Source organism: Carcharhinus amblyrhynchos, chromosome 8, assembly GCF_965287045.1.
Source record: "Carcharhinus amblyrhynchos chromosome 8, sCarAmb.v2.hapA, whole genome shotgun sequence".
In the NCBI taxonomy this organism is placed as follows: Eukaryota; Metazoa; Chordata; class Chondrichthyes; order Carcharhiniformes; family Carcharhinidae; genus Carcharhinus; species Carcharhinus amblyrhynchos.
In genome coordinates, this window is record NC_137331.1 from 92,584,014 (window position 1) to 92,596,255 (window position 12,242).

At 44.1% G+C, this 12,242-nt stretch overlaps 1 protein-coding gene across 5 annotated transcripts in view; it reads right to left on the reverse strand.

Moving 5' to 3' along the window:
* Positions 1-12,242, reverse strand: part of setd2 (SET domain containing 2, histone lysine methyltransferase) — a 101,956-nt gene that overhangs the window by 75,799 nt on the left and 13,915 nt on the right. For 3 of the 5 annotated variants that reach the window (XM_080194492.1, XM_080194490.1, XM_080194487.1), the window contains exon 2: positions 981-2,130. The exons of 1 other annotated variant lie outside the window; for it this stretch is intronic. In XM_080194492.1, the coding sequence (XP_080050618.1) occupies positions 981-1,036 (56 nt within the window). In that variant the 5' untranslated portion in view covers positions 1,037-2,130. Of the gene's footprint in view, positions 1-745; positions 2,131-12,242 lie in introns of all 5 variants that reach the window. One more of the 5 variants, XM_080194491.1, reaches the window with a different exon arrangement.

Genomic DNA, 12,242 nt, shown 5'->3' on the forward strand with positions numbered 1-12,242 from the left:
AATAATTGGAAAGCACCTCATCCCATCAAACCTTGTCTCATATCCTTCTTCTTTACTTTGACAAGCCCCACAGCTAAATGAACGGAAGGAAGCTGTAAGAGGGGAGGGGTGGGGAACTTTCAGGGTTGGGGCAAGTGAGAGAGAGCAAATGCAAACTTCAGGGGGAGAAAAAAAACTGAGGGGTTGAAAATGGGGGAAGAAAAACACTGACTAGATTTTCTGAAAACCGTTGCATATCCCCCCCCTCCCCCTACTCAATGCAACTTCAGTTGTGCTGCTGCGCTTTCCTCACAAAGATCTTGGAAATTTTTTTTAAAAACAGAAACCGCACAATAAACTGAATAAAAATTTAAGGGCTGAGTCTCTGAAAATATCTTCTCCCTCCCTAGCGCTCAAGAGTTGATCGCTCCGGTTGGTTCTCTGTTGCCTTGGTTACCAGATGGACATGGCCCTGCAGTGAGTGCTCTCAGAGCTTGCGAGCTACGCTGATTTTTCAAGAGAGGCCTGAAAGGCACCAATTTGTGGAATGTGAATTATCCTCTTTTAATATAGAAACTTCTTTTTTGTTCTCTCTCTCTCCTTTTCCATTATTAGGTTGACTGTGCAGCCCACTCCAACAATGACTACGCTTCAGACGTTCTTCATTGGCTGTGAAGCACTCTGGGACATCCCCAGGACGCGAACAACACAAAATAAACGCAAGCTTTTCTTATCTTTTCGAATCCTCAGCTGGGGTCCTACTTACTGTGGATGATTCGGGGTAAGATCACATTGCTGCTGTGTTACTGGACCACAGAACCTGGTGAGAAAATCTGGTAAGACCGCCAAAAGTCAGGTGTTGTAACTACCCAGCTGGTTCAGTGTATGGTCCAGTCCCAAATCAACGCCATTAACTCTTGCCTTGCCCCGCAAAGACCTAGAAAACCACACAGTTGTGCTAACAGTAAAATCCTAATGAGCTGAATCCCAGGGAATCTCACCATAAGTGTGTGTTGCGCAGCGCTGTGTGATAGCTGAGAAGGTCCTGTTCCCACATCACTGTGTTCCTGTGGAACCCAATATGCCAAATGTGACACGTCAAAACAACAAATGGCAAATGAAAATACAGTAAAGTGGTAAATGAGTTAAAAATTCCTTATTCAGTCTGTCCACATTTCATAATGGTTTGACCTTTTAAAACGCTTGCCTTTGTATTGCAAAATGTCACAGTTAGCTCTGGGAAAACTCCACAATCTTTTTCTGCTTAGTGGAATGTTTTCAGGCGTGTGTGGTAGAATCTACCATGTTGTCAATATAGTCAAACATGTTTACAGTGTTTTTGTGTGCATTGCAAAATCTTGGGTCATCTCTATGGCTTTTGCGGCTTCAGCTAGGGAAAGAGATGGGTGTGGCATTCATCGAATTCCTCACGGTCATCGGCCCCCTCAGGGTCCTTGGGTGAAAAATGTACTGACTTCATCTGTCAGCTCCATCATGCACTGTACAGCATCATCCCGCTATGTGCGTATGACTGTCTCTGCTGGAATTTCCATTCCAACCTCACACAGGTGGGTGACAAGTGCCTCACCATCAGGTTGGCAGGCCTCGCCTTGCTGCTCCTCGTTCTCCAACATCTTGTGCAGTCATACCCCCCCTGAATCCAGTGTGATGGAAGCAGGTGGCAATTGTGGATTCTCCACACTTTCTTCATCGCGACTCTGGCCTGTGGAAGAGTTGGATCATATGCTTGCTTCTTACTGATGACCTCGATAGCATGTGATAGCTGACCTCACATACTATTAGAGTTTAAGGTTCCTAATCACCCCCTGATCCATTAATTGGAGCTTGGCTGTAGCGTGGGAAGCAAATCCAATAGTTTCACATTATGGAGGCCAGTGGGGTGCGTGGGGGCAAGATGTCTGTAATGACGACAATCTCCTTTTTCTTTCACTCAAACATATTGTCCACTTTCCTGATCTACGCCTCAAAAATACTGGTGGTCTTCCAGGTGGTTTTATTAGCCTCCTACCATGTGTCCTGACATTTGTGAGGCAACACGGTTTTCAGAATTTCCTGGCAGCTTTCCAGGGCCATCCACATGGGCGCAGACCATAGCAGTAACACTCCGCTTTCCACCATCACATCTTCCACCTTTAAACATCAAAGAGCAAAAGACAATAAGCAGCCCAGTTTCACCTGCATTAAAAATATCTCCTAGTGTACACTTGTTCAAGAGGTGGGTGAGACCATTGTGGAGCCAATCAATCCATCATTGCTGCCATGACTATTGCAACCTCACCACTTACCGCCTGCAAGGCTGAACCAGTCCAGCCATCCACCGCTGCAGGGGAACCCCATGCGGCCCAGCTTCTTTGCCAGGATGACTCCCCTTTCCTGCAGGATTGGACCGGAAATGGGATCGTTCTCTGCTTGGGCTGCCTTGAACCACGGGTTAGCTGAACTTCTTCAACAGCGCGATTGGTAGCCATTTTTATCTTTTTCCTTGCTGGAGGGAATGCCTCCTGATCAAGCTGTTCTAAGAACTTCACCTTGTGTTTCCCAAAGGTGGACAAATTCAACGATGGAATCTCCCACTTGGTTTTCCATTTGCTGTATTAACTTCACCTTCAGATCAGCTGCACTTTAACCTTTCCAGCAGGTTTAACCACGCTCAGAGGCCCGGCTGCACTCGCAGGCCTGGCCTTCCTTTCATGGGGTGATCTTGATGCCAAATTATGGCTTTCCCAACACTCCATGATTTTATACTTTTGTGTGGTCTAAGTCTGCTCTGATCGGTTGGTGCGGTCACATGACAAACTTAGTCCAGTTTGGCTAAAGTGGAGTTACCAGTGCGGAATTTCAGCCAGTCACAGACATTGCTCTATGGAATTTATCATTCCGCCAGTGGGATTGGTTGACAGCTTTGACATCCAAGTTTGACTCATTGCAATTTAGATGCAACTTGCAACAAGGAACAACAGCACTGAGGAAGCACCTTTATTACTTGGATTGCAGCAGTTTAAGATGGTTGCGTGCCTTCACTTTCCCAGTGTAATCATTGCTGCCTTGCAATCCCAAAAGTGCATTTAAAAACAAAACCCAAAAGAGGTTTTGTTCAAAGTACAGGAGGCAGCTTGTTCAACATTCCTCCTTTGACAAACATTATCCGAAGCATGCATCCAAAGTCGAGAAACCAGATGCTTCCACTTCAATATAATTCATCCCATATACAATGCTATTGAGAGAAGTTGATAAGGCACAGTATAAAAGACTGAGTTTCATTTCTGTCAGCTTCCCAGAAGAACATCACTACTGCCTGTTGGGTGCAATGCAGCACAGTGGCTCTGGCACTGGACTATTAACCATGGAACCCAGTGGACACAAATTTAAATCCAGCAATGACAAGTTATGATATCAAATCCGATAAAACCAGTAATTTGTGGACTAACATTAAAGGAAAAACGAAATCAGTGTGAAAGCTGTCAGTTTGTTGTAAACAAAATCTCCCCATTTGGGGGGCAGGGGGGCGGTGGTGGTGGTTTAAGTGAACCTTCCTCCTGTACCCAGTCTGTTCTGGATATTTTCCATTCTAACTTTACGTGGGTCAGTCGTACCAGCCCCTGTATGGCCTGACAAAACAAAAACTGTGTTGAGGAGAAGGTCCACCATCACCACTTAAAGCCAATAAGGAATGGAGTCAAATTCTGGCCACATCCCAATACCAATATATAAAAAAAAACTACCTGCTCTGTAGGGCTTGGCACAACATTTCCTTCACACATCCTTCTTTATTCTAACCTCCTGTTGCCATTCTCGGAATTTTGCTAATTGAACCCCAAACCCAAGAAGATCGTATTTAACGCACAAATTAGCTACCACAACAGTGCACAAAATTGTGACTACACTTGAAAAGTAATCCATTAACTGGGATGTCCCAAAAGCCCCCTCCCCAATTTTGGGAACCTTAGGCTCTGCCCTTCTGGGTTTTCTTTATTGATAAAGATAAAACCATTCCCGTGTTGTGGGCATCACTGGCAGATTGGACATTTATTACCTATTCCCAACTGCCTTCAGGATGTTGTACTTGACAACCTTCTGGAACTACTGCCAGCAGTTTGATACAAACGAGTGGCTTGCTAGACCACTTTTGATTTGATTTGTCACATGTATTAATATATAGTGAAAAGTATTGTTTCTTGTGCGCTATACAGACAAAGCATACCGTACAGTGAGAAGGAAAAGAGAGGGTGCGGAATGTAGTGTTACAATCATTGCTAGAGTGTAGAGAAAGATCAATTTCGTGCGAGGTAGGTCCATTCATAAGTCTGATGGTAGCAGGGAAGAAGCTGTTCTTGAGTCGGTTGGTAGGTTTCAGTTGGCAGTTAAAAGCCAACCATTTTGTTGTGGGACTGCAATCCCTTGTAGGGGAGACTAAATATTTTCAGCAAGGACAAGAACAAAGTACTTTCTGCAAGGACAAGAGTGAACCACTTGGGTTTTTATAACAAGTCACAGCATCATGGTCATCTCAACTGATCATCAAATACACAAACTGCCCATGGCGGGGTCTCTGGGTTATTAGTGGCCTAGCGTTACCTCCACACTACTGTACCCTTATTGCAAGGAGGAGAAAGAAAACCTAATCCTCAGGCTTTCTTTGAAAGCACACTTGGCAAAGGTGCCACCCGGCACAGTAAATGGTAACTTTTAAATCCAAGGCATCAGAAGCGAAACAATGAGTGAGGCAAGAGGCTAGATGAGGCAGGTTATAGAAAGCTACTGAAGATGGATAGCGAGGGAGGTAAGATGGAAGTAGCAAGCTTTGAGAAGAGATTCTAGAATATTGCTGACTGGAAGACAATGATGATAACTAGCAATCATACAAGTCTGTCAACATTCCACGGTGCTTCAGGAAAATAGTGCAAGGGCTGAAGAACAACATAGGTAAAAAAAAAATGAAAAGCCAAGGACCATGTTGATTGTTCAGTTTTAAGGGATACCCGTGGACGTATACACAGAGCCCAGAGGACATGACATGCATTCAGCTGTTCGTAGTTGGGGCAGCAGTGGGGCAGGGGGTGGTAATAAACAGTAGAAGGTAAAGGAAACCCAACATCATAGTTACCCTGGTTGGAGGGATTATTTCCGTGAGGGATGGTAATGGGATTGATAAGAGGAATGGGGATTGCAAGGGAGAGTTGGATGAGGTGATGGAATTGGTTAAGTGTGGCTAAACAGTGGGGTTAATTAGTTGATAACTCAAAATCTGTTATTTGCGCTAAAAGGACGTGATGGCCTAGTGGTATTATTGCTCGAGTATTAATCCAGAAACTCAGCTAATGTTCTGGGGACCTGGGTTCGAATTCTGCCATGGCAGATGGTGAAATTTGATTACAATAAGAAAAAAATCTGGAATTAAGAATCTACTGTTGACAATGAAACCATGGTCAATTGTCGGAAAAACCCATCTTGTTCACTAATGTCCTTTAGGGAAGGAAATCTGCCTTACCTGGTCTGGCTTACATGTGACTCCAGAGCCACAGCACTGTGGTTGACTCTCAACTGCCCTCTAAGGGCAACTAGGGATGGGCAATAAATGCTGACCAGCCAGCAACGCCCATGTCCCACGAATGAATAAAATAAAAGCGAAGATTCACTAGATTTGAATGACAAGCTGACGGGGGAATTAAAGAACACACTGTTCGTTCTCTAGACAAAGCTGCAACCCAGGCTAACTTCAACAGGCACATGTCACCCCACCATTTAAGGAGCAGTTATAATGCTGCAACCAATCTTAAAACGCTAAACAAGGACTTTGCTATGGAACAAGATTGGAAGCTGTTTGCTTGGATGAGAGATGCTGAAACTAGTGTTTACTTCTCACATAATATGAGCCAATCAGATGTAAACCTGCCTTTTCAACTCAAAAGAAAACATTCCCGGTGACACTTTCATATAGCATGACCATAAATATGTCAAACGGCAGAAATCTTGACAAAAGATTTATTTTTAAACATACGGGGAGCTTTATGTAGCTTTTTTTGCCCAGACCAAGAACTTTCAATTCTGTTATAGTCCTTGGTGAAAGAATGACCAGAAATCCTGTACTTAAAATTACTATTGCAATAAAGATATCATTTAACTCCAATATTTTGCGGGTCTCTGCTGGTTCCGTAGCAATCACAACGCTGAAATAAGCCAGTCAAACCAGTATTTCTATATCTTAGGTATGGCATTTAAGATCCTGTAAGCTCAGAGAAGGAACACTCTTTTGGTGATCCTACCATGAGTGGTGAGCTCCAAGAGCATCTGGAGGGAGGGGTGGGGTGGGGTGACTCTCTCAATAATTGTTTCTTTAACGAGACAGGGTACAAGACCTCACTATGGTTGTGTGGACATCAAGGCTCAGCACGGCAGTTACACCTTTGTGGCATTATATCCCTGAAGGGAGACATCCTACACCCATGGAATTGGGCTTAGGAACAGGTGGAACCAGTTCTGTCCTTCAATCAGATTACATCTGGTCAACTCTATTTAGCGCTCCTTACTGCATACCTTTAACACTCTTACCCACAAAAAACCATCCAGCGCAATCCTGAAAATTTAAAATGTCCCTGTATCCACAGTCTAGGGAAAGAATTTTCTAAATGTCCAATAATCCTGCGTAAAAATGCACTAAGTTAACTTCTAAGTAGCAGACTTCAATTCAACAAGATCCCAAAATTCTATTGGCATGTCTTTGCCCAGTTCAATGGGGAAACACCCTTTTAAGTCCCCTCCGTACCACAATGTTTCAATAAAGTCACCTCTCATCCTTCTAAGCTCCACTGAACACTTGCAAGCCGCATAACACATCATTGAAGAGGGAGCGAGGTCATTCAGCCCATTGTATCTGTACCAGTTCTCCAAATGAGCAGTTCACCCAGTGCCATTCTCCTACCTTCCCCCTGCAAATCATTTCCTTTCAAATAATCATCTAGTTTCTTCTGGAATGCCTTGATTGAACCGGTCCCCACCACACTTGGAGTGCATTCCAGACCTTAACCACTCTTAAAACTCTTGCTTCTTTTGTCAATTACTTTAAATCTGTGCCCTCTCGTTCTCATCCAGCACAGGCGGCAGAGTGACTTCACTGAGGAGCATTCCTGGGAGAAGTCACCCTGATTGTATGGCAGGTTAAGGACGAACTCCTCCAGTGATAAACAGGAGGAACAGCATCAAGCAGAGGCAGCAGAGAGACTTCACCAAGGAGAAGTCAGCACAGTCACATCTACCAAAAAGTGGGTACAGGAAGAACTGGAGCGATTAAGCCCCAAACTCTACATTAATGTTTCCCTTCCTCTGACCAAAAAAGGGCACAGACAGTGACATGAGACCAACAGATGCAGCTGATTGGTAAGTCTTGGTGAGTATTTCCAAACCATATTAAATTGAAACTGAAAGGACTTGAGGGAAGAAGGGGATGAGTGACCACCAGGCATTCCAAGAGATGTAGGCAGGTAGTTCAGGAGTCCCCTCACAAATTGGTATTCCAGTTTGGAGGCTGATGAGAGCGCTGGTTCCTCCATGGAGTTCAGACAGAGCCAAGCTTCTGGCACCACAAGTAGCCTGTCTGTACAGGAGAAGGGGAGGAAGAGGGGCTGGACAATAGTCATTGGGGATTTATAGTCAGGGGTACAGATAGGTGCTACTGTGACCATCAACATGACTCCAGGATGGTCTGTAGCCTCCCTGGTGCTAAGGTCTGGGGTGTCACTGAACGGCTGCAGGGTGTTCCGAAGGGGGAGGGTGATAAGGCAGGGGTCATGATACATGATGGTACCAATGTCATAGGCAGAAAGAGGGATGAGGTCTTGCATCAAGAATTCAGGGAGTTAGACAGTAGACTAAAAAGCAAGACCGCTCAGGTCATAACCTCAGGATTACTCCCAATGCCACGTGCTAGTGAGTACAGAAATAGGAGAATGTATAGTTTAAGAGTTGTCACAGGAGGGAGGATTTTTAGATTCCTGGATCACTGGGACAATTTCTGGGAAAGGTGGGTCTTGTACAAGTGGGATGTCTACATCTGAACCAGAATGGGATTAACATCCGTGTGGGACGTTTTGCTCGTGCTGTTGGGAGCAGTTTATCAAATTTGGCAGGGGGGAGGGGACACAGACTGTTGCAGAATAAGACCACGGAATCATATAGCAAAACAAACAAGTCAGAGGGAGTGCAGCTGTATTAAGTTTCAAAGAAGGAAGGCCAAGCTGGATACTTTAAAACCAGGAGTATTGCAGGCAAAATGGATAAGTTAAGGGCAATGATTGACACATGGAAGTGTGATATATTAGCCATCACAGAGACATGGTTGAAGGAAGGACACGATTAGCAACTCAACATTCCAGGATGTAGAATCTTCAGGGGAGGCGGTAAAAGAGGAGGAGGCATTTCATTATTAGTTAAGGAGTCAGTAATTGCAGTAAGATGATATCTTGAAGGGGGCATCAAATGAAGCTTTGTGGGTAGACCTTAGGAATAAAAAGGAACAGCCACGTTGTTAGGTGTTTATTATAGACCCCCCAGATAGTCAGAGGGATATTGAGGAGCAAATATGTGCTCAGTTTGTGGAGGTGTGTAAAAACAATAACACGAGGGTTATTATGTTTGGTGATTTCAACTTTCCCAACGTTAACTGGGAATAGAATCATAGAATCCCCACAGTGCATTCAGCCCATTAGGTCTGCACCAACCACAATCCCATCCAGGCTCTTTCCGCACAACCCCATGCATTTACCCTAGCTATTCCCCATACACTAAAGGGCAATTTAGCACAGCCAAGCCATCTAACCTGCATATCTTTGGACTTGTATATACGGCTTTGGGCTTGGACGGAGTAGATTTCTTGAAACGTGTACAGAACTTTTAAGATCAAAATGAAGGGTCCAACAAGGGAAGGAGCTGTGCTGGATCTAATTCTGGGGAATGAAGCCATACAGGCGATTGAGGTGGTGGTGAGGGAGCATTTTAATGTTTGCAATTGTAACATGGTACTTTTTACACTGGGGGAGGGCGGATTTTAATAAAATAAGACAGGATCCGGCCAAGGTAAACTGGGAACAGCTACGAATGGGAAAATCTACAGAAAAGCAGTGGGGGGGGCCATTCAAAAAGGAAATGGGGAGGGTGCACACCCAGCATGTTCCCTCTAGGTAGGAAATAACGAGCTCAGAGAACCATGGATGATCAGAGATATTCAGCCTACAATGAGATGGAAAATAAAGGCTTTTAAAAAGTACAAGGGGAGCAAATCAGTGGAGGCATTAATGAGGTAATAGAATGTGCAAAGTGGAGTTTAAAGCAATTAAGAATGCAAAGAGGGGATATGAGAAAGCGCTGCTAGCAAAAGTAAGGAAAACCCCAAGATATTCTATAAGTATTTCAATGGGGAGAGAATATCCAGGGAAAGAGTAGGGCCCATTAGGGACCATGGGGGCAATCTGTGGATGAAACCAGAGGACAGTGGTAGATTGTTGAATGAATACTTCACATATCTTTACCAAGAGAATGAGGATGATAGTATGGAATTCAGGGAGATACTGTGAAGTTCCTGGGCAAATTTACATAGGGAAGGACAAGATATTGGAGGTGTTAGCAGCCTTAAGAGTGGATAAACCAGGGAACCACAAACCAACAAGTTTCACGTCAATGGTAGGGAAACTATTAGAGAAATTTCTGAAGGAAAGCATCTATCTCCACTTGGAGAGACAAAGCTTAATCAAGGAGAGTCAGCATGGCGCCATCAGAGGGAGGTCATGCCTCACAAATTTGATTGAAGTTTTTGAGGAGATGAGCAGGTGTGTAGATCAGGGTAGTGCAATCAATGTAGTTTATATGGATTTCAGCAAAGCCCTTGACAAAGGCCCCACATGGGAGATTTGTAAAGAAGGTAAATTCACATGGGATACTGGGTAATTTGATAAATAAAGTGGATTCAAAATTGGCTCAATTGTAGGAGACAGAGGGTGATAACAGAAGGCTGCATTAGTGACTGGAAGCCAGTGTCCAGTGGCATATCACAAGGATCTATGTTGGGCTCCCTATTTGTCATTTATATAAATGACATTGATGATTATGTGGGGTTAGTATTGGTATGTTTGCAGAGGACACAAAGACTGGACAAGTGGTTAACAGTGAGGCGAAGTGATGATAATAGATGGAATGGTCAAATGGGCAGATAAGTGGCAGATGGAATCTAACTCTAAAAAGTGAGAGATGATGCACTTTGGAAGGAGTAATTTAACAAGAAAGTACTGAATGAATGTTAGGGCACTAGGAAATTCTGTGGAACAAAGGGACCTTGGTATGTTTGTCCACAGATCTCTGAAGACAGAAGGGCATATTAGTAGGGTGGTGAAAAAAAGCACATAGTACACTTGCCTTTATCAATTGAGACATAGATAACAAAAGCAGGGAAGTCATGTTGGAGTTGCATAGAACTTTGGTGAGGACATAGCTGGAGTACTGTGTGCGTTTCTGGTCGCCACATTATTGGAAGGATGTGAACACACTGGAGGGGGTGCAGAGGGGATTCACCAGGATGCTGCCTGGGATGACGAGAGGTTGCGTAGGCTTGGGTTGTTTTCGTTGGAGCAGAGAAAACTGAGGGGCAACCTGATCGAGGTGTACAAGACTTTGAGGGACATGGACGGAGTGGATGAGAAGCAGCTGTTCCCCTTAGTTGAAGGGTCATAGGTCCAAGGTGGGGGGGAGGTTCAGGGGGGATGTAAGGAAAAATGTTTTTACCCAGAGGATGGTGACGGTCTGGAATGCGCTGCCTGAGAGTGTGGATGAACACTTGGTACATTGTAACATTCACGACTATGGCCAAGTGCTGGCAGATGCGATTAGGTGGGAGTTCAAGTGCTTCTAATGTGTCAGTACGGATTCAATGGGCCGAAAGGCCTTTTCTGCACTGTACGGTTCTATGATGCTGAGTGGGGACAATTTCTCCATGTCTACTCTGTCCAGTAAATTTTAAACAAAACAAATCGAGTCTGTGATATTAGCTCAGATTTCAATGTTTCAAGAAAAGTCTTTCTTCAGAAGTTGCTAAAATGTAGCTTGGATAGAGGATATGGGGGGGACAGAAAAGAGATGAAACTAATGCCAGGATTGACAGTGCTGGACTGAATCTATAATAGCTCTTACAACAATGCCAGTGGACCTTCTGTCTTGTTGCTCATTGGTAGTCTCTGCTACAGGCCTGTTATTTAACCAACCATTAAGCCAAACTCAATCCTACCCCTCAACTCCACGCAGTTGCCCCCATTTAAGCCAGTAAATTTTTTTTTAAAAACGGGTCATTCTTGACTTTGGCAAACACTCGCACTCTAGAATCATTTTGACTTCAATGCAGTACTGCTGGAGAATTACACTGCCACAGGTGCCATCTTTCAGATGAATCATTAAACTGAGGTTGGATGAACTTAGTGACCTAACTATTATATATTTCTCACCCAATGTCACTTCAACAGATTTGTCATTGATCTTGTTGCAGTTTGTGGGGCATTGCTGGGTTAAAACTGGATGCTGCACTTTACAATGCTAACTATACCACAGGAGTCCTAAGTTTGTAAAAGGTATAATGTAAATACAATCCTTTCTTTTCACCATACCAGGAGGTCTATTCCTTACCCACAAAGCCTCTGATGAGACACCATAGAACCACAGAACACTATAGCATAGAAAAAGGCCTTTTGGCCCTTCCTGGTTCTGCCAAACCATTTCCCTGCCTAGTCCCACTGACCTGCACCTGGACCATATCCTTCCACACCCCTCTCATCCATGTACCTGTCCAAGTTTTTCTTAAATGTTAAAAGTGAGCCCGCATTTACCACTTCATCTGGCAGCTCATTCCACACTCCCACCACTCTCTGTGTGAAGAAGCCCTCCCTAATATTCCCTTTTAAACTTTTCCCCCCTTCACCCTTAACCCATGTCCTCTAGTGGTTTTCTCCCCTACCCTCTGTGGAAAAAGCCTGCTTGCATTCACTCTATCTATACCCATCAAAACCTTATACACCTCTATCAAATCTCCCCTCATTCTTCTACGCTCCAGGGAATAAAGTCCTAACCTATTCAACCTTTCTCTGGAACTCAGTTTCTCAAGTCCCGGCAACATCCTTGTAAACCTTCTCTGCACTCTTTCAATCTTATTAATATCCTTCCTGTAATTAGGTGACCAAAACTGCATACAATACTCTAAATTCGGCCTCACC